The sequence below is a fragment of the Anoplopoma fimbria genome, chromosome 20 (genome assembly GCF_027596085.1).
Source record: "Anoplopoma fimbria isolate UVic2021 breed Golden Eagle Sablefish chromosome 20, Afim_UVic_2022, whole genome shotgun sequence".
In the NCBI taxonomy this organism is placed as follows: Eukaryota; Metazoa; Chordata; class Actinopteri; order Perciformes; family Anoplopomatidae; genus Anoplopoma; species Anoplopoma fimbria.
In genome coordinates, this window is record NC_072468.1 from 9,843,618 (window position 1) to 9,869,959 (window position 26,342).

Consider the following 26,342-nt stretch of genomic DNA (forward strand, 5'->3'; position numbering starts at 1 on the left):
AAGCTAATCACCTCCTGCCTTATGCTTAACATCAGAGTGGTATTAATATTCTCATTTAACTCTCGGCAAGTAAGCAAATTACTATTCTATTAACGCAGGGCAAATACTGTAGACCGGCCGCAATACAAGATGATTTATTTTACTGTCTAACACAACGCAATAATACTGTCTTATCAGCATTGCTGTAAATAGTTTATTTTGGCTGCTAGTTACACAAATTGTTATGGCAAGACAAAAGACAGAAGTTGTCAGCATGGAAGACCATTCTCAGGCATGTGTCCCTTTCTCCCCTCACCCAGCATGTGTCTTCTTCACCCTGTCATTTCCTCCATCAGTCCCAGAGCTCCCAGCTGACTAGTAGGAAATGTCACCCAGCAAGGCCTCCTGTTTGATGGCAGTTATGGGAGCCGTTTCCAACCTAATTAAAGGGCTCTTTTCTCCAATTAGCATGAACTGCTGTTAATTGTTGTGATGGTAGATTGTGAGAAAAGGGCTTACAGCTTCTCTGCTTTCATGTTTTGGGGAATATTTTGCTGGATGTTGTAGAATAGATGCAATAATTTTAGCCCGCAGGGTATGTCTTTGGTGTCACTCGAGAGTGTTCGAAGCTAGTAAGCGGTTTGGTCTAAAAGTATTTTGTGTCTAAATGACTGTAATGTAATGTAATGTAATGTAATGTGTCTGTGATGTTACATGCTGACTGAGGATCTCTTTCTAGTTTGTTAGAGTCAGAGTGTTTTCAGGGGGCTCTGGAGTTGGATCGCTGTGTAATAGGGCTGCGATAACAGATGGGCAGCTACTAACTCAAGCACACGCACACACACACACACACACACACACACACACACACACACACACACACACACACACACACACACACACACACACACACAAACTGTAGCAGTAGATAATGTGAAACTGTTTAGTCAAATCTCTGCTAAGCAGCTTTGCACGAGAAATGAGCTCTCACAATACAGTGCACTACGACTGGCTGACAAAACCACCAGCGAGTTGTTGGGGCCCCTTGACAGTGCTAAATCCTGCGGCAGAGAAGTTCTGCTACAGCATGCAGTGTGGAATTAGCCCAGAGCTGGATGAACAGGAGCACATGTGTAGCTGTGGCTGACACACATTATCTGCACACGGCTTTGAAAACAGCGTGAACTCCAACAAATGATGCGGCTGCGGATGTCAGATGATGCTGTTGTCTTCAGAGTCAGTGAACCGAACTCCTGACAAGGCTCTGTGTTCAGTACTTACTATTGCTAAGCCCACTAGAACGGATGATATTTGTTAGCAAATTTTCATTCAAATGTGACAATTCTGCTCTTTAGCTTCACATTTCCACTGTTTTATATGCTGGCAATTTCAAGGGAATTGGTAATAGACATGCTACTGGGACCCTTCTGGTCCTGTTATGCTGTATAACCCATGCATTTGTGGATTATGCTTCACCACATCCCCCACTGTCAAAGTTTAACCATGCATGCTTCATGCCCTCCTAATATCTTAGCTTTGAAGTCTAGGAAGGGACTAGAGTTTAACGTCGAATTCCGTGTTTAACGTAAACTGAAAATTCAGTCAAGAGTTATGAAAGTGCAAAACTTTAATGCAAAAAAAGAGTAAAAAACAAACAACAAAGGTGAAAGAAAACGCATGTGGTATTGTTCAACTCTATGTTTTGTGTGTGAAGTCATGCGGGTTCCACATACCAGACAAACCAAAAGAACCGAGCTCAGTCATATGACAGCCAGAGGTCAGGGCATAAGGTGTAAGAGTCTGAGAAAGGAATCTCCTCAGCGCTTGTTTGTGTGTGAGAGGAAGTAACCCATATTTAACACTAATGTCATGCATTATTAAGTGGACAGATTGATTTTAATATGATCACAATACAGCAGTATGTTTGTTTGATAAGGAGTTGTGTGTTATCCATTGTTTTGTGTGGTTCCTCCAGTTTTAAAATCTTTATCTTATAAAACATGTCCAATCTGGAGAATGGCCTTAACAGATATTTGGATCGAATTTGATGGAACACAGGCAAACTTTGCAATTACCAAAGTAATTTCCCTGTGTCTGGAATTACAGTTGTACAGTGATTAGCACTGTCTCCTCACAGAAAGAGGGGTATACCACGCCTTTCGCCCAATATCAGCTGGGATCGGCTTCAGCTCCACAACCCTTTTCAAGAATAAGGGGTTACAGATACTGGATTGATGGATTAAGCTGAAGTGCTCTTCTCGCTCTCTATAAGCGCAAATGTTTTTAGATTAATTAATTGAAATTGGATGCCTGTTTGTGCCATCCCATCTTTGCCATGATACATAATTAAGTTTCTCTAACCCGTTATGACTTTGGTGATCCCCTGACTTTTCTGCTAGTGCCACCAACGTTTTAACCTATCCAATAAAATATATCAACATCTACAAAATGTATCGGCAAAAAAATTGGTACAGATATTTAACTTAAACTATATTACAGTCATATACACACAGGTACATACATGATACATTATAGTGTGGCTGACTGCACTGCAAGTCTAATTGGTAGCCAATGTGGAGCTTCAGCTTCAATTAAGCAGTTGAAACTTACGTGGAACTTCTAAGAAGTTATTGAAGGATGAATACGTGTTTTTCCTTATGTGTCCCATCAAAATCTGTACAGTTGATCTCCATTTTAAAAAAATAGTCACATTCCCTTTAAGATTAAGTAACAGTATGTCCTAGTCTACGGAGCTATAGTTAATTTGAGTTGTGCATAACTTCACTTTATGATGTCTTATTGTCTTTTGTTAAAAAACCTTAAAAGGACAGTAATCAATAAAGATGTACTTCACTCATGCAGTTTATTTAGTAAATTTTGTTTTAGTAAAATCCTACTCGGCTCACTTACTGTTTACTCTCTGCTATGACCTAATTCCAATGAACCCACTAAGTAAATATAAATGTTTTAAATCCCCACATTGTTTCTACAATCCTTTAATTCTGACCAGTGCATGCCAATTCTGGTAATCCTTCTGCTAGTTGGCTAACAGTGGTTGATGGAAGGCTTTTGCACATGAGAGAGCAGACCTCGTAGATTTCAGTTAGCATTTAATTAGCACACTTTGCACTGGCATTTATCACACAAAGCTACATAACTAAAACTAATGATATTCACAGTCTCTAACAGCTGGTGTCTTTGTCTGCGTCCACTAAAAATGCATATTCGACCATGACATCACATAGCCAGACGCCTAGACCGTCCTTTGAAACGATGAGCTCATTATTGATAAATCAAGCGACAGAAAATTAATAAACAATGTTTTAATTCATCCTCTTTTAGAAAGAAAGAATTCCAAACTGGTTCAAGCTTCTTAAAATGTGAGGATTTTACGCTATTTCCTGTTTGATATCACTTTTCATAAAATATTTTTTTAGGTTTTCAATTGTCTGTTGGACCAAAAGAAATGAAAAAGGGAACATTCACATTTTGGGAAACATGCTTTCTTGCTCTTTTGCCGAGGAGTTAGATGAGGAGAACGACACCACTCAATATGAAGCTGGAGCCAGTGTTGTCGTCACCATGACGTTGCCATGCAACCAGCAGACACTCCAGGAAGTTCCCAGCCAGGAAATAGTCTGTCATATAACACCATGTAAATCAACAAATTATTGTCTTTAGACATTGGGTTTTTGAACAATTTTAATAAAAGGATAGTGAGCCTCAGAGGTGTTGGAAGGCAGATTTTGTTATCTCTAGACAGAGCCATGCTAGCTGTTTTGTGCTAAGCTAAGATATGTCGTCAAATGGATAAACCCACAAGGGCACTGATTAATTGAAGGCCTACCATAAACAGGCCTCATCTGTAAACATATATGAACCTTGTGCAATTTGCTTTCATCATACATTAAATGGTTTTGAATAGGTACCTTTAATTTTACTTAAAATCTGCTTATAGTCCTAGCTTTGATGTAATGTTGTACTGGACTTCTTACTGTAGGAAACTGTATAAACAGTGAATTATGGCAGCAGACACCTGGCCATATTAACCCAGGGGGTCCTATTACATAATTTGTAATGTATTGAACCAGAACAAAAGTGTTACATCTACACCATAAGGCTCTGTTGTCATATCCTATTGTGTTGGTGTTCAGTCCTTCGTGTTCTGAGGTCATGTACTACTGTTGCTTTTGAGAGCTGTAGTGAAATTCAACCTTGAATGGATCTGGCCAACACTTGGGTGTCCTATTTTGAAATGACTTTAATTAGTTATGCAAACCTGCAGTGTCCATCATGGATAATAGACTATGTAAGTGGATGGTAGATCGATATTAACTGTAGGTTGAAGAGAAGGGCCCTTAATGGGATATAATGCTGTCTTTGTGGGGAAGAATTCAAAGCCAGCAGGCGGATAACTAAGGAAAGCAACAACTGCACACGTGAGAGTACCAATAGCCCTTTGCTTTGGGGACAATGTCAAAAGATTCCCCCGTGCGTCACAATGGTTTTTACTTTGGCCCAGCTTGTGTTCTCTCCGTGACAGGAATGCTGAAAATGAAGCCAAGCTGTTTGATGTTGTTCTTGCATGCGAAGATGGCCACTCAGCACCGGCAAATCTCCTTTGGTTGACATCTTCATCCTCTCCCCACTTTTCTATTTTCCTTCTTCTTCTTTTTTCTTCTCTCCACCATTTCCCCACCCTTCATTCTGCTCGGTCGCCTGGAAGACTGGGAACCAGTTAGGGAGATTTCTAAGTGGAATGGGGACGTTTTTTGCTTTAGGCTGCCTTCCCAGTCACGGATAAAGTTCTTATTTCCCTGCAATCAGTCATAGTTTGCAGTTAATTATTTGTGAGGAATGTGTAAGAAAATCACGCCTTCAGGTTTTGAGTGACATCATAGACAGGATACTGGCGAACACTAACTAGAGCTGACAAAAAGTACCCTCAACTGCGATGATACATCTTTGTTTGTGCTATTTTTTTTCTTATTGGTTTGTTTCTTTAAAAAAATGGACCATGGGTAAATAGCATATCTCCTTTTGGTAAGCAACAATAAAAGGAGACGGAGTGCAATGCATCATACTGCCCACCGGAGGGGAAAATAAATGGCACCACAATATGCAACCAAGGGCTGAAATGCTAACAAAATGCGCCTAGCTAGCTAAAAAACATTAGATGTCAGCATGTCAAAAGATTATTTTAGCACCCTACAGGTCTAACAGGAGTGCAATTGATAACTAAAATGATGATGGGATGTTAGCTGTTAGCGAGCTAATGTTAGCTAGCCAATGTGTTAGCAAGCTACTGCAGTTAGCTAAGGCACTGGCAAACATAATACTGCATAGCTTTCTGATTTATCCACATTCCACTACAACACAAGCTGCAAAATGTATTTCTTAATGCCGCCCTGTTGGTAGTGCATTCCACCACACGGCAGCTTCTAGGCATGTTTCTGTTGTTTGCTAGCAGACAAAAAAGTGATGTGGAGGCACCTACACACAATACAAAGTTAATGGAGAGCCATGAATTGTTTTCCCCGACTGTGTTAATTGCACTCCAGTTGCTTCTCCAGCTGGATAAAAAAACAAACATCTTTCATCACTCAGTGAAAATATTGGAGATAAAAAAAATTGTCAAACCCATCTGCTGCAGCCTTCCATTTATTTTTAATTCATTTAAGTCATTCTACTTTTGCAGATCAGATAACTGAATTCTTGAAGATGTGTGTGTGTTTATTTTTTCTAGATAAGCTGCGGATAAAGAACGGGAGTCTGAATATCCACATAGTTAACACATGAAGCCATTAGCTGCTTGGCAGGTCAGATCATTCCATATCGGTCACATTTTTTTAACATTCTCATCTGACTGCTGAAGAGGATTTGTCAATTACAGCCTGAGGTTGCGTCAGGTCCCTGGGAGAGTATGCTTGCATGTGTGTGTGCCTGCATGGTGTCATATATCAGCGAGTGTGGTTCCGGTTGGAGCTTAGACAAAGAGGTGGCATTCAGCCATTCACCCCCCTTGAGGAAACCCAGCTCTCCTACGCACTGATGGGGGAGAATAGGACAAATCTCTCATATGACTCCTCTTCCCTCCGTGATTGTCCATTGATCTGCACTTGATCTTCATGTCTGCACAAACAAACACACACACACTCTTTATGATTCTGATTCTCACTGTTCTCCGACCTCTCTGATCCGTTCAACAACTCGCATCATCTCATCAACTTCTTCTCGTTCCTGTCTTCTGATGCATTTCTGTATCCCATCCCGTCTTTCTCCCTCCTACCCTCGTCCCCCTTTCTCTCAGTTTCTTTTCTCTCAGTGTTTTATATCTCAGTTCTTTCTCAGTGCTCAGGGCTGCAGAATAATCCCAAATGGATTTCACACTCTTGTCTTTTGTCTTGGCTTTGGCATTGCTGCCTTTATCCACCATGACTCTCTAATTCCAGGGTAGATTGAAGGCTTTAACTGAGCATTGCGTTTTACCAATCCCCAATCACTAGAATAGATATATTATGTATTTTAAGATTTGGGGAATATTTTCTTTGAGTACCTTTTAAAGCGTTATACAAATAAAATGTAATTTTATTATTATTATACAAATTCAACATATTTTACCTTATTTGTATTGTATCCCAAAAAAGCATTATTTCCACCTTACAGGGTTGGCTAAATATTTGTCCAAGCTATATTATTGTTGAGGTTTGATACAGTAAAAATATTTTACATTTTTTTTAAATAAAGGATTGGTGTGTTGGCTTCTTGCAAGAAACTATTGTGAGACACTACCAAACTCACATTTTCAATTTCCTAGAATCCATGATTGCTTTAGGCCTTTCTTCTGGCTTTGACCGACCACAAAGATGTGATAAAATGAAATGCTGTTGTTCAACTGACTCCTTCTTCCTGGAAGTAGAAACAATAGAATGGTTTCATAAAGCTTGGCTCAGTCTGCATAAATGTATTGCCTTTACTTAAATATTCCCGAGGTGAGTTTCTGCAAGACGGCTGTAAAATAGTATCTAATAAAAGTTGAGCTTACCAACAAGGGTTTGTTTTAAATGTACGTACTAACATCACGGTAAGATCTGTCTGAGTATGAGACGTGCGCTAACTGGACATACTCTGCCCTAAAATGCTAAATAATTAACTGTTAGTATAAATGATTACAAATGATGGTGGGGATGAGAGGAAAAGCGCGGGAGCCAGCATCCATTAAATTTGGTCACTGAAATTAATTCAAGCACTGTTTAATTTGAAGAACAAGCTTTCCAACGTATAATAGCAATCTTTCAAGCCTACAAGTTTAAATGTTTAATGCAAAAAAAACGTTTGGTGGAGTATCATTCAAGTCCTGACGTCCTCAAAGTCGAGGATGAATCCCAGACAGTGAATTCCTTTATCCTTTAAAAGACAGACCGTATCCACATGAGGACATGTGTGATGATAGTGTTTTCCTTCATGCGTCAGTTAATCACAAGATCTACTATCAGTAATCTGGTCGCTTGCTTTCGACTGGCCGATGCTGGGAGCGTTGTGTGTTTGCGTGCATCAATGAATGGTCCCTCGTCAAAGGTTGAGTCATGAGGTCACCGTATTACAGCTGTTCAGCTCAGGCTCGGCACACTAAAGAGGATCATATTGCATAACAAAGATGGAAATCCATATTTGTTTTTATGATGTGGCAGATGAACAACAGAACAACGCACGAAACAAAATAAACGATGCATCCGTGAGAAAACAATGTGCTTGCTTATTATTCGTACATCCAGTTCAGTCATAAGACACCAGTTAGTTGGCTGGATTTAACTGACAATATGTACAACCGGTGTACATTGTAAGTTATTAAAATAGTTGCAAGTAACACAATGTTCATACATAAAAGAACATGCAAGCATGCAGATTGTTATCAATGTTCCAGATCAAGGTGACGCCTACAGAAATTAGTGTAAATGTGAAGTTGCTTCTTGGTTGTCCCCCGTGCTCTCCCAGGTGATAGAGTCTCTGGGCATCATGATCTACAAGGCTCTGGATTACGGGCTGAAGGAGAACGAGGAGAGGGAGCTCAGCCCTCCTCTGGAGCAGCTCATCGACCTCATGACCAACATGGCCGAGGCCGAGAGGGACGCCTGCCCCGACGAAGGCTACGAGGCCACAGAGGAAGAGGACGAGGCCGAGGATGACCCCGACAACATCTCCAGTGTCCACGGCTACAGAGATATCTTCAAGGTACGTACAGGAGCTGACTAACTGACTTTTTATGCTGAGGCTAACTACTCAATCATGTTGACTGATTGCAAACATGTAAGATCGAGCATGTCACTTCCTGTTTTAAGGTGGATCTAACCTGGGAAAGGCTATTGTCAACAGCTAATAAGACACGAAATTTAAAGCTGCACTGATGATTATTTTTATAAACAAACAACAGATTGAACAACTATGCGTATTGTGAAAGGTGAATTCTCGCACAAAATAGACACCAGAGTATTTTAGCGTCCTTCAGCTCATCGTTTTGTTTTTATGTTCTGCAACGTTGCTGTTTTTGTTCATCCACCTGTTTTCCAGCAGCGGCGTGCTGGTGTTTTAGTGGAAAAAACTGTGCTACATGCCCAGCGCCAAACTGCAGATAAATAAAGTCAGAGACTAAAAGAATGCTAAAGTTGCTCCATGTCTGCTGTATGTGAAATTAGTTTATTTTTAATTTTTTCGGCCAACACATTAGCCTCCATCAACTTTCTAAGACTATATAGTATGTCAAATATGTGTTACCTTAGCTAGTTGTGAGGTTCTGCCCCCATCTGGCAGACAAAAACTGATTAATGCTTATTTATAATACTTTTTTTATTTCATTTTTTATTTTTATCTTGTCTTTCTTTTACTATGTCTCTTGTGTGCACTTTACTCTATGCTGCTGTAAGCCTGCAAATTTCCCCGCTGCGGGACTAATAAAGGATTATCTTATTTTATCTAATCCGGTTCAAATGTTAAATTTGGATGTTTTAAAGTGTTTAATTACTGGACATTGATTGTGGGCTACTGGATAGAAGCAAAACATTTAGGAATGTTTCCATCATAATTTAACAGAGGACAACTACAACAGCTATTAGGACTCTGAATTCATGGATTCCAACAATGGAAGAAGTTCACTATACCAGTCATTAATTATATTAAGTTGAAGAACCAGTCGAACATTTTGATTAAAATGTTTCATAAGTACAAGTACAGAAGTATCAGTATCACCAAAATATGCTCTAGTATGAAAGGTAGAAATACAGATTATTCAGAATTGCTCCTTTCGGAGTGGTATCTTATTATATCATTTGTATTATTGTATTAATATTAGGGACATATTAACTTGTAACATTTATTTGTTAATTTGGAGTAAATTTGATTTATTTTTATATACTGTTGGGGGGTTATTATTTGTAATACCTTGAATATTATAATGTTATTATATGTTTTAGACGAAAATGTTCATTTAAACAGTAACTTAATTATAACTGTTAAATAAACCTTTTGAGTAAGAAAGTAAGTAAGAAATATTAGAAATACTCTGCAATCTGGTGGAGTACAAGAACAAGGTTATTTAAAATGGAAAAGCAGTTCTTGACTGAACAAGACTCAATGATGGATTCCAGGAACAGATGATATGAGCGATGGGGAACTGTTCAGGGAAAGATGTGTGTGAGAAAATGGACTCTGAACCACATTGTAGTCTGGCTGCCAGCCTCATCCTTGCTAAGTGGGGGTTGTGTATCTCTGTTGTCCAATGGAGCACAGAGTCACTGTGTCAGGCCTCACATGGCCTCGCACTGTTTACATAATGACCACAGACCCATTCACACACACACACACACACGCACACGCCCCACACAAACACTGCTCTCCAAGGTATCTGAGCAGTGTGGCAGTCTGGCTGGCCCGCTGGCTACCAAGCTGTCAGTTCCAATTGTCGTCTCAGTATTTTTTACCCTTGGACCATTCACTCTATGTGCTCCCTCGGTTTACCTTTTGTCCTACTGTACTAACCCTAGCTGACATAGAATACACTATTAACTGTTTTGAACTGAAAATAACAAAAGCAGTATATCCATCGACACTGGATGCAGCATTTTTTGTGTCATTCACACACTTGCGATAGGATGTGGGGCGGAGAATGTTTATGGAGAGACGATTGTCTGCTCTTTCCTGCATTTAGTGACATTTTCGCGATGCAGTCTGGACAAAAGGACACCAAGAGCATGCCAAGCATTGGCCCAGGGTTCCTTCTGTTCTCTCAGAGAGAGACAAGGGCGTATTCTGTCATCACTGTTGGTCTGTCTGTGTGTCTGACCTCAGGCATAGTTGTGTTGTCAATTGTGTTCGGTCAGTTGTTTACGAATGTCTGCTTTTGCGTATTTAGTCTTTATTCAGTGGGCCTGAGATCCTTAAGCAAACAGTTTCACAGTGTTGGAAGAAGTGTTCAAACTCTTTACTAAAGCAAAAGTGGCACTACCCATCTGTGAAAATACTCCACTACAAGTAAAAGTACTACATTAAAAAACCTTACCTAAAGTGGCAATCTAAAAGAATTGAATTTAAATAAATGTTGATTAATTAGTCACTAAAACTGAAGGAGGTAACACAATTGGATTGATCCTGGGTCCCACTGATGACAGTGTTGCAATACTTTTATATTATAAATTTGTAGTATTACAAAGTGGGTATCTTTGGCGACATTCATGGAAAGAATACAGGCATAAGGCACGGTCCCAAGTGTAGTAAATATTTCATAGTTTTCCTCATTTTATACACACAAAAAATGGAACTTTGCACACACAGTTCTGAAAACTTGAAGCCCATGTATCAACAGCAAGATTTAAGACTGCTAAACTCTAAGCACAGCTCCACCAAAAGTATGTAAATATTATCAACAGTGTGATCCCTGCCAGTGTTTTGCTTTAATATTTCTGGATTATTACTGCTGCATTAATGCATGTTGCATTAATTGCTGTAGCTGTTTAAGGTTGTGCTAAAATACTTTTTGTTGCAATTATGTTGCTAGGACAACAGCTTTGGTCCAAGTGTACTTCTTGTCAGCTACTGCATAAACAAACATTGCAACAGGAAAAACAAAAGGACTCATTTAGAATGTTTACATTTGAAAATGTAATGAGAAAAGTAACTAAAGCTAAAGCTGCCTGAAAGCTAAAACTGGCAAATGTAGTGGAAGTAAAATTACAATATTTGCCTGCGAGATGTAATGGAATGAAAGTATAAAGTTGATATAGACTAAAACTGGGAGAAAATTAATCACCAACAATTTATATAAGGTATTAAGTGTGGTTTTGGAGAAAAAAAACTGCGGAAAAACTGTTCCAATTCTTTGGTTTCATATTTTGAAATGTGAATACTTGCCGTTTTCCTTTTACAATTCTAAAATAAATTTCTACAGCCTTTGGGCCTTCAAAAGCAAAACTAGCCAATGTTGCCATTTTCTGAATTTCTTTTAGGCGGCAGATTCATTGATTCATTGAGATTCATTGTCAGATTGATAACAAAAATAATCGTTAGTTGCAGACCTGGTCGCTTTTGTCTTATGGCAATCCATGATGTTGAAGGAGAGGAGTAGCCTCAGTTGACCAACAGTTGTTTTTAGCATTTTTAAGTATTGTTAGCTAACAACAAGCCAGCATGCAAACTGTCGTCAAACTTTTAGGAAGTTGTTCACAGAGAGTGGTGACAAATCATAGAGGACCCCAAACATGGCTGCCAGTGGGCGCCTTACATAACCTGAAATTCCTTTACCAAACATGGATATTGTAAGCGATGGTTTAAGAAAATACATTGCACTTTGTGAATCATGTGAAGTGTGTACTGAAAATCTGTCTTCCTCTGTGCTGCCATGTCTCCCTTGTAGCTGTGCACAGCTCATCTGCCCAGTCTGTCGGACACCTCCAGTCACTACCAGGCCGTGTGTCGCGCTCTGTACACAGAAACCAGGGAGCTGGGTACTTTCCTGGAGAAGATCAAGAGTGCCAAAGAGGTGGGTCGTTATCATCATCATCATCATCATCATCATCATCATCATCATCATCATCATCATCATGACTGTGTTCTTGAACAGCTCTTTTTTTCAGACACGTTAATTTCAGTTTAAAAGTGTAATATGCAGCATTCTGTTGGTTTGTGTTTGTAGACGTTCAGCTTTTGTTGGTTGGCCAATACAGAAGTGCCTCAAACTTACATTCTCTCTAATGGCCATCAGGGGGCGGATTGTATAGAGGTCTGATACAAAATGACTCTACCTCTCACTTGATTTATTACCTCAGTAAACATTGTAAACATGAGTTTATGGTCTCAATCTCTAGTTTCAAGTATTTTTCAATACAACATGATGTTTTTTTAGTAAATGATGCTCTCATTTAGAGTCAAATAGATCATAAAGCAGAGTATGCTTTATGGAGGGGCTACCTTTTGATTGACAAGTCGCTTCCACAATATTCTACGGTCTGGGAGGTTGTCCGTGTTTTGGTCTTATGACTTTAACCCTTTCACAGTGTGTTTCCACTTCATGAAACTTAATTGTAACATATTCTTAGTCCGGTTATACTTGGTTCCACTCTCTTGTGTCACTTATGGTTGCAAACAAATACGATGGTGACAGTCAAAAACCAAGATGGCCCACCCAAGATGATGAATTCGAGGCTTTTAAACAGGCACTACAGGTCCATTTCTTGTATACAGTCGTGGCCGAGACGGTCAGTAAGCTTCATCCAGTTTGCTCTGTGTGTGTGGCTCGCTCGTGCTCTCGGTCAAACAGACACACTGATAGCAGCACACAACAGAGGAGAGTAGGTGAAACGCTGGAGCACGTAGAAACACACAGAGAGAAAACATACGTTCTCATCCATCAAATATGGACGCTTTGTATCATACAGATGAAGATTCAGGCATATTTTACCTTTAAGCCAATAGATATGTGTTTTATCTACACATTATGAATTTACTGCACATTGCAGGCGCTCCCTTCTAATGAAAGGTTACCGGATGATCCCTGACCTTTACATAAAGGTCATAGCAGGTCGTCTCCTTAGAAGATTTAGCATTGTGACCTTACATGCACCCCACTAATCAACATGACTCTCTCTGTGTGGTTATGACTGACAGGATTAGGATTGTGGAACTGTTGGTGCCTACGGTGATAGGCATATAAAAGGACATAAACTATCTGCAGATGAAAGGTTTCATTTTTATTTTTTATTTTTTTGTTATTCAAAAAATATGATGGATATATTTGCTTATGTGTTGCTATTTTGTAAATGCACACAATTTATGTACAATATTTGGGGACTTTGGTTATGTGAACTTAAGTAAACATAGTGGTATTATCTTTAAGCCTTTAACAACCAGTCTGTAGTTGTATAATGTCAGTTTTTCTCACTGCTTTTGCATATTAAAGGCTCAAACAAGGAAACCAGCAGAGCATATAAGTCATGTCTGAGTGAGCAATATTGCCTGTTTCAGTAATAAGCCATCATTTCTGAGAGGAATGTCTGGATTACAGCATGTAACAGGCATGGACAAAAGAGATACACACATTAGGACATGAAGACAGCTGCCTGTGAAAAGGAGCAGTGGGCGGTCAGCTGATACGGAAAGGCATCCATGGTAATGACCGTGGATAAAGAAATGAATGGACACATGAGTGCACACCCTATATTCTTCAAGCTGTGACATAACACCCAGTAACTCTGACTCACAGCTTTCTCAAACAGCTTATCCTCATCATTTCTATGCAATGCTTATAGCATTTCGGGGCAAGTTTCTTATCTATCTATTAACTGCATCTTATAAATCATTTTCCCACCCATAATTCATACATACAGTGTATTTATTAGAATAAACCCTGGGTCCTTAAATCTATGATTTCCCAATGCCCCCCTAATTTGCAACATTAGAATAAACCTTTGATGAAGCTATTTATAGGTCCTTGTTACTTATTTCATAGCAATTCCACCCCAATTTTACTGTGATATCTTTTGGTTGGATGTGGGGAACTTTATTTGGAGAGCAGGGAAGGTTTTTTTCTATTTTTTTTACCCCAAATTGATGTTTTAGTTCAGCATTGCATTACAAAACAGTTACATAAATAGTTACATCATACCACTTTGCCATGGCAGAGAACAACAGTTCTGTCTTTGTTTCAGGGTTGCATTAAAGCTTATACTGGCGGTGCACATTAGGAGCTCCATTAGGATATTGAAGCATAAACTGGGGTACACTGTTAAACAGGTACCAATATAACACAGCACATTATTCTGACTCATCATGGGGAAGGTTAAAGGAAATATCTTCTCACATTAATAACCCTCGGGGCTATCACAATAATGGTCCCATTTTAGGATATCTATGGGTTATGATATGTTAAATTATATGATAAATTCAAGCCATTTATTAAATATGAAATATCTCTTAACTTGTGCTGGCCATTTCTAATCCAACAAAGCTTTCTCCCTGACAACAGCTACATGTATAGAAAAAAATCAATCCAAATTTGAATTGGCCATTTAATATTTAAATTATGCTTTTTTTATTGGCAGAGTATTGTTGTTACCTTAAGTTAAAGTGTAGGTGTTTTTTCCATCCACTAAATAAAATATAGACTTCATTGAGTTTCATGGACACACTGCAACATAGATGCTGTTTCAGAGGATAATCCAGCTTGGACAAAAAACTAAATATATTCTAAATTTTTGATATTTTTTGGGATGGAAATTGTCAAACTTGACAATCGTGATTATAGGAAAAAATACCAGCCATCAGCAGCTTTGATACAAACTTGTGTATACGTCATTACTGTTGTAAAGTCGAAACAGTCCGCTGCAGTGTGTGGATGACAGGCCGTGCTAACACACACCCCACGGGCTGACAGGTTGAAGTGGGTCACCGTCAAGAACGAGAATGACATGTTGGTTGTTCATGTCCGACATAGATGACAATATCTGGAGACATGCTTACTCTCATTCTGCCAAAAGCACAGAGTTCAGCTTCTCACAGCTCACATTCTTAGAGGCATGATTCATATAATCATGTGCTAGACTCCGATTGTAGTTATAGAAGGGTCTGTGGTGTAACATTTTTCCAACTACTCCGCATACCGCAAAGGATTATTGCTCCTTCAGTGTTTAATTGGGATGCTATCTGTTATGGGTCATGTGTCCATGTTCCCAATTATTTTCCCTAAGTGATTGTTTAGTTTGCACATTTAGAATGCATTATAATCACTGCTTTCTACTTGAATGAAAATGCTTGAAAAGCATATTGGGAAAAATGAACGTTAGCTCATAGCATAATTTTTTCATCACAAATTCATTATTGGCTTATTTTCATGCTCCCCAAGTTCCCATTGAGGCTGTTCCTCTAATCACAAAGCCTTGTCTTGATTTTGCAAGACTCTTGTCTCGACTCATTTATTAAGATAGAGTGCAGGAGTCATTTTGGGCTTTGTTTCTCCTCGGGAGCACTTTGGAGCTCAGCTGTGGGTTGGAACATTTTCTGTAAGGAGGTGTGTGTGTGTGTTTGTGTACCACCTCAGGGTTCCTTCCTGCAATGCACTACTGCTGCTGCCCTTTTAGTGTGCATATACGGCGTAATGCATCGGCATGAATAGAGGGGATTTAACTGGTTACATAAATCTCTTTTAGGAGAAAGGACTGTTGCAGGGTGGAGATGCCCGAGAAAGAACCCTGAAAAAAAAGAAAATTGGAGACTGCGTTCTTTAGTGGCCTGGAAAATAAGGAAGTAACGTTTATGACTATTGTGGTCCCCTGACTTTAACTCGAGCACCACAATGACAATGACATTGACATTTGTGGTTTTGAGGGAAATTCCTCAACAATTATCACGCCATCCTCAGGACAAATACTAAATACCTGCAAAACAAATGCCATTCCCATCATCCCTACCAAATATTAGCATGCTAACATGTTCAGCTAAAACGGTTAACACAGGAAATGCTATACCTGCTAAACAGGCATGTTATTATTGTCATACCAAGCATGTTAGCATGCTAATGTTAGTATTTAGCTCAAAGCACCACTGTACCTGCAGCCTCACAGAGCTCCTAGCATGGCTGACTCTTCTTTTATAAAAAAACGTGTGTGTATTTGTCCTGCCGTGTCTAGTAGGTTACCCACAAGTTGCGGCAAACGCAAAAACTCTGGCGAGACTCTCTGCCCGACGCCATAGCCTCACATCTTGTGGTAAACTTCTAGACACAGCCATTAACCTGTTTGTATAGTTTTGGGTCTTTGTAATATCTACAATAGTTAAGAATAAGTTTAAAAAACAACAAACACAAGGAGGGAGTCATAAAATGTTGGACAAGAAAAAGCTTAATTGTCTCTAGAAACTAAAATCAAATACTACGTGTGACCTTACTTAAGTGTCATCGTCAACAAATATGGAAAAGTAAACAGTTTCAAAGCCCCAAAATGAACAGATGAATGTGAGACAAGAAAAGAATGGCACCAAGCAGCCCTCCCACCAACACTTCCAAGTCTGCATGGCAGAGCTGTGCCGATCCACAACCAATCCATGTTTATCTGTCCACCACTACCAGCCATGTCTGCCAAATAGTTACTCTGTCTCGCCACAAAGACGCCTCCTGCTGCTAGAGATTCACAGAAAAGCAGCGAATTAGAGGTGATTCACAGAAATGACTCCGGCTCCTATTTTGCTTGTGGATAAGTGCTTCTTGTCAGCTGTCGAGAGCTAAAACGAAGAACAACTAGAGCAGAATTTACTGACTAGAAAAATGAGATTGTGGATGCAGTTGGTAATTGCCCTACTTATTCATGTGGACGCTTTGTCCAGGGTTGCTCTGCACACGTTTGAATTAAAATGCTGTCCCAATCAACTGCAGAGAGCACTGCTTAGTCAAACCTTTTGAAATGGAAATATGTGGCATTGATGTGATTTCATGACGCGCCACTCGTACCAATGAGATAATGGGGTTTAAAAGCAAGGGAACTAATCTCTCTTTATTCTCTTCACTTGCTAGATTAGCAGTGTTTTAATTGGATGGGCTGTTATATGCCATTAGGCCCTTCAGCATTGAAGAACTGTACACACTGTGGGCATGCAGAGTTATGATGCTGCAAAATGCATTATGTTGTGAGTGATATACTGCTACTTTGAGCCTACAGTCCAGTCAAATGCAGCCATGGAAGGATGAAGATGAATTGTGATTTCCCCGGTGGGTTGAGGTAGTTAACTTTGTGATTGTCTTATGAAACAATCTCACCACAAACATTACCCAGAGGGAACATATTTTCTGCCTGTACACTGGTTTAAAAATGCTGTTCTTCCTCCATACTGTCAGTAGTTCCATACTCCCTGTCACTCTGTCTCACTCACCTAATTGGCTCACTCTGTTCACCTGCCTGTCACTCTCTCTCAGTTCACTCCAGCCACTCCCAGTTCCACTTCCAGCTCACAGCCCAGCCCCCTCTCTCTCACCACACTCTCCCTCACTCATCTAATCAGCTTCATGCAGTGCACCTGTCTGCCACACCCACCTCATCAGCACAATCCCTCTCACCTGCTCACTCTGCTGCACCTACACCCTGCAGTATAAATGCCCCACTCATCCACACACTCGCTGCCAGATCGTTCGTTGTTTTCATGCTCCAATTTCCAGCAATTTCCCGTGGACTGATTTCCCATTGCCGACCCTGCCTTGCCTGTGCCCCGGTCAACGTCTCAGCCTTCTGTCCCAGACCACGGTATTCCTACCTTGCCTCTGCCCCGGTTAACCGTCTCAGCCTTCTGTCCCAGACCACGGTATTCCTACCTTGCCTCTGCCCCGGTTAACCGACTCAGCCTTCTGTCCCCGACCACGAGATTGCCTGTCTGTCTGCTGTGTTCTCAGCTTCAAATAAAGCTCCAGAACTTTATCTGTCTCCTCGTCGTACTGCTCTTGGGTCCACACACCAACCGTGACCGTACGATCTGGCCACGACATGGACCCAGCGTTCGACACCTCGTTAGAGGCCCGGTTCGGGTTCATTGAAGAGGCGCTCCAGAGACGCGAGACCAAGGTTGTCACCAACACCGCTGATGTTCGTCACGCCCTGGCGAGCAGCAACCAGGCCTGGACTGCCCTGTTTAACCAGGTTCAGCAGCTCACGACAGCCATTTCGCAGACCTTCGCTCAGCCTGTTCCTAAGCTTGTCTTGCTGGCTTTCCTGACTGTGCTTGTCTCGCCGGCTATCCAGACTGCGCCTGTCTCGCCGGCTATCCAGACTGTCTCGCCCTGTCTGCCGTCCAGACTCCTGCTGTTCCGCGGCTATCCAGACTGCGCCTGTCTCGGCCGCCGGCTTTCCTTTCTGGCCGCTGCCTGCACCTTCTGTCCCGCCGGCTGTCCAGCTGACGCCTGTCCAGTCAGCGTTCCGGCCGACCTCTGACCCTTCGGCCGACGGTGCTCCGGCCGACTCCTGTCCTGACCCGGCGTTCCGGCCGACTCCTGACCCGTCGGCCCGTCCCGGCCGACTCCTGGTTCCTGCAGCTCCCGGCCGACTCCTGGTTCAGCAGTTCCGGCCGACTCCCCGTCCCGTCCCGGCTGTTCCGGCCGACTCCTGTCCGGCCGACGTCCCCCGTTCCTGTTCCCGCTCCTGTCCGTCGGCGCCCCTGCCGACTCCTGTTCCCGGGGTGTCCGCGACCCCCCGTCTCCAGAGCCCCAGTCTCCAGAGCCTCTCCGCCCGACCTCCAGAGAGGATCCGCCCCCAGCCTCGAGAGACCCTCCCCGACCTCCAGAGAGGATCCGCCCGCCTCGAGAGACCCTCGCCCGACCTCCAGAGAGGATCCGCCCGCCTCGAGAGACCCTCGCCCGACCTCCAGAGGATCCGCCCGCCTCGACAGACCCTCGCCCGACCTCCAGAAGGCCTGGTCGTCCCCATGGCCGACCCCCAGGGAGGCCCCTTCGGCCTGGTCGTCTTCATGGCCGACCCCCAGGGAGGCTCCGTCGGCCTGGTCGTCCTCCAGTTCGCCCCCCAGAGGGGTTCTGCCTCTCCGCCTTGGTTGTCCTCCTGTTCGCCCCCTCCAGAGGGGTTCTCCCTGTCCGCCTTGGTTGTCCTCCTATTCGCCCCCTCCAGAGGGGTTCTGCCTCTCCGCCTTGCCTCAGCCTTCAAGGATTCTGACTCTGCGGCCTCGGAGGAGTTTTCATGCTCCACTTTCCAGCAATTTCCCGTGGACTGATTTCCCATTGCCGACCCTGCCTGTCTGGACTTCCCTGCCTTGCCTGTGCCCCGGTCAACGTCTCAGCCTTCTGTCCCAGACCACGGTATTCCTACCTTGCCTCTGCCCCGGTTAACCGTCTCAGCCTTCTGTCCCAGACCACGGTATTCCTACCTTGCCTCTGCCCCAGTTAACCGACTCAGCCTTCTGTCCCCGACCGCGAGATTAGCCTGCGCTTCCTCTGGTTTCCATCTGCCTGATCCCTTGCCTGTTTCCCACTGTGAGTCATATCCTGCCTGTCTTTCTGCTGTGTTCTCAGCTTCAAATAAAGCTCCAGAACTTTATCTGTCTCCTCGTCGTACTGCTCTTGGGTCCACACACCAACCGTGACAAATGCTAACACATTTTAGGTTACATTTTGTTTTTCTTCGCTCTCTCACTTTCTATTACACCCACACGCACTGACTCTGTCCTCTGCTGAACTTTGAGAGCACCAGCAGAGGAATGCAGGTTAGCTCCTTTGTTCCAACAGACAGTCAGTCAGGCTGTCAGTGTTTTACAACACTCTAATGGCCTCACGTTGTGCAAGTTCACACAGGTGTCAGGGTGGAAGATACTGCAAGATACTAAGGGACTGTGTCAGGTTTATGTATTGTTTCTTTTTAGTTTTGTCTTACTTAAAAACGGGAATTTGTGATAGTGTCTTTCTTATTTAGGGCTGACGCTATTATTCCAGAACATGCTAGCAGCTGTGTGAGACTAATGTTAGCTAAACAAGAAACAACTGTCAGCCCAACTTTAATTCTTGGCTGTCATGGTTAAGTAATTGTAGTGAGAACTGAGAAAAGCACAGGTGTTACTAATTACATTATCCAAGTGTTCTTTTAAGACATGAAAGTTTAGCCAGCATGCCCACTACAGGGACCCTAAATTAAAAACCCTAAGTTAAATTGAATTCAACCAACATTCATTTAATTGCATAGCTTCACCTGTGCTTTTGCTTCTGTTTAATATCAAAATGTCTTCAGGGGAAACTCAGTCTGAAAACTCAACCATGGGTCTACAACCATGTTATCAGCTCTTGCCAATGCTCATTGTATAAGCAAATACAACAAAACGGTAGTAGTGGTTATGGTGGATAAGTTTGACTCTTAGCAGTCGTGGGAAATGTAATGTAAAAATTACGAGTGTTTGGTAAGGCAGCAGTTGTGATGCTAACATGCTCACAATGACAATGCTAACATTCTAGTGTTTTGCAGGTAATGTTTACCATGGTCATTGTCTTTACTTGCAAGCATGCTTACATGCTAGCATTTTCTGATGTGGGGAATTAGCACAAGGCACAAAGTGCAGTCAAAGTGGTAAGGGGACCACTGAGGTAATTACAATTCACCCTCTGGGGAACATGAATGCTTGTGCCAAAAGTCATGGCTATCCATCCTTTAGTTGTTGACAATATTTCCTTCTGGACCAAGTGACCTTTTAACCAAGATTGCTAGCGTCATATCTAGAGCACAGCCGCAATCGTTGCTAAAAATTAAAATATCAATGTTGTATTTTCTTGTCAATCTGTAAAGACTGACTACATCTTTTTTTTTTTTACAATATATAATATGTCAACAAACAGCTATATCCGTCATTTAATTATCATAATTCATCTTTAATTTCATAGATTATGAACAGTAATTATTGTGTGGTCTTGTGAAGACAAACTGTTTATGTGATGATGGTGACTAGTGGTGCATCACACATAAAAAGTTTATGTTAACTGTCTAAGTGTTAAATTGAAACTGAATGGCAATTACTGTCAGTAAAAAAAATAAAAAATCTTCCTCAAGTATAACAATGTCACAGGCTAAACTGGTATAAAAACAGCTATGTCTTTGTTGGTCCACATGTACTGGCCCATCACCCCTCTCCTTTAGGTTATTTATTTTCCAAATGTCTTACTTTTTTGATTTACTCTTTTACATTCAAACTCTGTCTCTCTCTCTCTTTCCACCAGAATCTCCGTAAGATGGAGGAAGGGTCATCAGAGGACCCTGGCAGAGACCTAAATGAGCTAGAGAACGATGACTGGGTAAGCAAACAGACTCAACTGACATCTGGCCTCCAGCCTCAACTGATCATTTCATCAAAGCCTAACTCCCTCTCGCTCACTCTAGAGAGGCTAGAGCAAAAATGATTGCTAATTTTTACCTTCCCTTTCCCATGCTGCCCTTTGCTTCCTCCGTCAGGCTCGATTCTGGGTTCAGGTGATGAGGAGCCTGCGTGAAGGAGTCAAGCTGAAGAAGGTGCATGAGCGTCAGTACAACCCTCTGCCCATTGAGTACCAGCTCAGCCCCTATGAGATGCTCATGGATGACATCAAGTCCCAACGCTACAAACTGCGCAAAGTCATGGTCAGTGTCCAGTTTTGACCCCAAATAAAAATTGGTCCTCCTTCTTGCTGCACTTCCCATAAGGGGATATTTTGCCACTTTATTCTGTATAACAACAAGGTCAATTGATCATCTTTGGGTTTATTGACTTTTGGTTGGACAAAACAAGATATTCAAAGTTGTCACCTTTGGCTCTGGGAAGTTGTGATGGACATGTTTTTTTTTGTTGACATTTTACAGACTAAAGAATTTAGCGATTAACCACTTAGAATAATAATTATATTTGACTAATTGATAATGAAAAATACCTATTAGTTGCAGCCGAAGCTGATGGCTCTGTTTATGGTACTTGATTTGGTTGTCTTGCAGCAGATAATTTTACACTTCAGACTTCATGACCTTTTCAGTACCTCAGTGTGTAATGTGGTACTAGATTATTAAACTTTTCCATGTCATGCACTCCAGTTAGTAAATAACATTCCGCAACAAGCTGAAATCTTGAACTAGATTTATGTTACTGATGACAAAGTAATAAGGAATCAAGTCTGTCTGTGTGTACCTTTTTCATATTTCTTTATTCTGTTCTGTTGTTTCAGATAAATGGAGACATCCCACCAAGGTTAAAGAAGAGCGCTCATGAAGTCATCCTGGAGTTCATCAGGTCCAGACCACCTCTCAACCCTGTAAGTGCAGTTTAAGACTTAAATATCACAACCCATCCTTGCGCAGCCTGTATTACTCTGTGTTGATTACAACGAACCTGGTAAATGTCTTCAAATGAAATATCCAGCCAGAACAGTGGTTCCAACCATTTGAGGCTGGTGAGCCCTTCTCAGTTGTATCATACATTTATCGGTTGGGACCAGTTCAACCAAAGAATGAATTGGTCCCTTGTTTTATTCAAACTGATTTTAGAGGTTCAAAGAGGGGAAATTTTCCAGTAATTGACAAGAAAAAAAGTTTAGATTATTGGTCTGGATGTCTGAAATGATAAACATGTTTTTTTTTTCTGCTCCTCCGTTCACTTAATCATCTCGCGACCCCATTGTGTGGGTCCTGGCCCCCAGGCTAAGGAGATAGAAATGCTGATTTGACAAAGCTATAATGCCAGAACTATCAACTGTTAAAAAAAGATTTCACCAAACTAATATTCCTAAATATATGGAGAAGAAGTTTCATATATCAATATTTAGCTGATTTATTCTGTGTTACTTCATTGTCAATGAAACGTCTTTGGGTTTTAGAATGTTTTGATCCCAGATATACGTTGGTTTTTGCAAGTCCTTATTTACCCTAACAAGAAGAATAGAGCCACTATTGCCACATTTATAGTAAATACACCAGTTTGAAATTAAAAGGAATTTTCCTTATATTTACGACAGTGGAAAAAATGAATGTTTTTGACCCTGTTATTGGATGTACATTAAAATTGACCTAGTTAATGCTTTTTTATCATCATATCGAAAAATGTTTTAAAATTCTGTATTGAAGTATATTATTGAAAAAAAACCGATATATAAAAAAAAACAATCCAGCCTCTCTGTAAAACATGAATGTTGTAGCTTTCCTATTCAAGTTTCCCTGCACTGTGAGCTCAGTGAAATGCTGCGTTCATCACTTCTCTGTTGATATAAATCTTGCTGCAGAACCAGCAAGTGATGTTTCAGCAGGCCGTTCAACTCTAGATAAGGAGAAGAACAATCAGTCACAGGAGAAACAAGGAGGTGGTGATGAAAAGGCCTGCTGGCTGTAACCCTGTTAGTTGTTGTACTCTACTCACTCTCTGTGTCACTATCTCTATTTTCCCCGTCATCGACCTGATCTAGGTGTCAGCCCGTAAGCTGAAGCCACAGACTCAGCTTCCTCCAACGCTGCATGAACGCATCTTGGAGGAAATCAAATCGGAGAGGAAACTTCGACCAGTGTCTCCTGGTGAGGTCCGCAGGGGAAGGCTGGGTAAGGGAACTCGCCACTTCTCTTTTCCTGTTCTTATTGGTAATCTTATTGGTCGCACACGCACACACACAAACACACACACCCTCCTCACTCACATGAAACATACTTCACTCTGAAATGTATTTTTTAAGCTGAAGTATGGAGCTGGTGCTTGCAGATGAGAAATGTGAAGCAGCTTCATGTTTTAGTTCCTTTTACACTAGACTACACTATTATTTGTCCCCCTGTTTTTTGCTGTTGTAGCTAATGCTGTCTAACTTTTCACTTTTATGTTGCAACTAATGCCTTTCATTATGTTTCGTTGACTTGAATGTTTGCAAGATAGTGGAAGTTTTTAAATACTGCTAAGTGTCTGCAATTCTTTTAATCCTAACGATGCTAAAACCACAACTGTTTCTGAATGTCAGTAATCTATCTCCATTGGCTGTGGCTTATTTGAAATCCTATTATCTCCTATCATAAAAGTGGCTTCACTTCAGGAATCTAGAACCAGACAATAAGCGTGTTATACCCTTGCATGTCCTGCCAAATACAAGCAGATTACATCCTTTAATGTAGTACAGTAAGTCTTGCCTTGATTTACCTCCTAACCACAAGCAATAACTGTCCTATGCCATGACTGTTTCTCGTTGCAGTTATTCGGCCACTTAGCATGTCTTTCAGTTTTGACGCGTCAGGTAAAGTCTACCTCGCTGCTTGTCTGGCTTATTTTATTTTTTTTATACCTCTTTCTGTTTCTTTCCTTGTTGTGGCTGCTCATCTGCTCTCCCAGCCTGCACACACATCAAACACACTCAATCAGCACACAAGGACACAGATGAGTTCCATGTCATGCTTCAGTGGTTGGTGGTGGTCGGCTGTGGTCTGTGGAGGTGAAACATGGGGACCAGGGACACTGGTGGTGGGTAGAGGGACACAGATGAGAGAAACACCATTGAGAGACGCTTTGAACGGCAGAATGGACACGGGATTTTCACTCACAGTACTAACAGACAAGTCTGTAGTCAAGGCAACCACTGAGAGACACTGAGGTAATGTCCTTTTTATTTTTCCGTATTTTATACCTAGCTTAATATATTCAGATTTGACTACTTTTAGCATTTAGTCTTTCATCTTGGAAAAAAGTGAAATATAATATAATTCAACAGTAAGAAATGAATAGAATTTGAATAAATACATTATTATTAAAAAGAAGCTCAGTCAATAAAGAAAATATAACCTCACATTTGTGTTTAGGAAGCACCCAAATAGGATTAAAAATGGGTGTGATGATAGGCCCACTGCACAGCTTCCCACTGACCTTTGATTAAAGGTTTGCAAAAACTTCTTAGCATGTAAGCATGGTAGTCGAGATGAGGTGGGAATAAATGCTTGAAACATCGTGCTGCTGCCTCTCTACTGGAAAATCAACAAAAAAGGGGCAAAGCTGAAGTTAGATCTACCACAACCAAGTATTTTCTGTGATGTTATACTTTTATTGGTCGGATAAAAATAGCTTGGTAACAACTCCGTAATTGGACTTGACTTAGTAGTTGTGAGCTACGGCTGCGGTACTACATGTCATGTTTTTCCTCTCTTTTGACACTAGGGAATCCTAACTTCTTATTCGCATCTGGTCGTCCTAAAGGGAGAGATTAAACTCAGTTGGCTGATTGGAACAGATCACATCGTCTCACAGGCGGATTGGGATATAAAAAGGGCTATGCTGCCCTTGGTGCTTTGTGTTTCGATACTGAATTAATGGCCAGTGATGGTTTAAATAATGTTACATTATCCAGCTGAGTTTAATGTACAATGTCATTGTTTCTTCTTTTTATTTGTTTTATTACTGCTGAGTACATCATGCTTTTCTTTATTTTTTCAATGTGAAATTACATTGCCTCAGTGCTCTCAGTCTTTCTTTGGAGAACAACATTTTGGTGTAATACTCCTACTCAATTATATAAATGTCTATCTACAGCTCCTGTCATACAAATCCACAGGATTACGTATATGACTCCTGAAAAATGGTCCTGGTTGTTGCTGCTGATCTCTAAACTCTCAGGCAATGTGTCACCTTTGCTATGTACATCATCTGTCAAATATACTGCTCAAAGGCAAATCTTAAAGGTGCAATGTGTAAAATCTGGCCATACTTTTAGGCTGAAAAATACAAAGATGTGGCTATACATTACACATTGCCCATTTAAGTAGAAGTGTGTAGCCAGCCATCAGACAAAGGAAGGAAAATGAACAGCTGAAACATTATACAAAAGAGTCTTTCATGTACTATGTGACTTTGCAGAATTAAATCAGGGTGCAGCCTCATGCTCTGCACAGCCGTCTCTCAGTAGTGGAAAGTGTTCAGCATTAAATATGTCCAACTAAACAAGACAATTCTGATTGAAGTGATAAGGAAATACTGCTGAGGCAGGCAAATCAGAATAATGCTGGATTCTTCTTTCCTTCCTACTGAAGCCAGTGTCTATCATCGCACCACAGGCTTTATCACCTCTCACATACTCATTCATGGTGTCTGATAATCTGTGTGTGTGTATGTGTGTACAAACTTCCCTCTATAATGCATCATTCTCATACGGAGGGATCAGTTTGATTCTCACTTTGCTCTGTATTTTATGGGGAGATGCTACATTCCCACTGACAATTTAATAAACATGATTAAGGTTTTAATCAGGAGCAAGAAAATACAGTTTCAAGGAGAAATCCATTTCCTCAGATGTGGACACAACTCTTGGTGATGTATCATGCACTTCAGGGCATCATTTATTGTTTGGTGGTGGCCAAAGGGAGATGGTGTGTCTGACT

The 26,342-nt window shown here is 41.2% G+C and overlaps 1 protein-coding gene across 1 annotated transcript in view; it reads left to right on the forward strand.

Moving 5' to 3' along the window:
• spire1b (spire-type actin nucleation factor 1b) overlaps nucleotides 1–26,342 on the forward strand; it is a 40,605-nt gene that overhangs the window by 6,007 nt on the left and 8,256 nt on the right. The window contains 7 exon segments of the mRNA XM_054621373.1: nucleotides 7,975–8,211; nucleotides 11,882–12,007; nucleotides 21,206–21,280; nucleotides 21,438–21,602; nucleotides 22,178–22,264; nucleotides 23,408–23,537; nucleotides 24,173–24,214. Of these exon segments, the coding sequence (XP_054477348.1) occupies nucleotides 7,975–8,211; nucleotides 11,882–12,007; nucleotides 21,206–21,280; nucleotides 21,438–21,602; nucleotides 22,178–22,264; nucleotides 23,408–23,537; nucleotides 24,173–24,214 (862 nt within the window).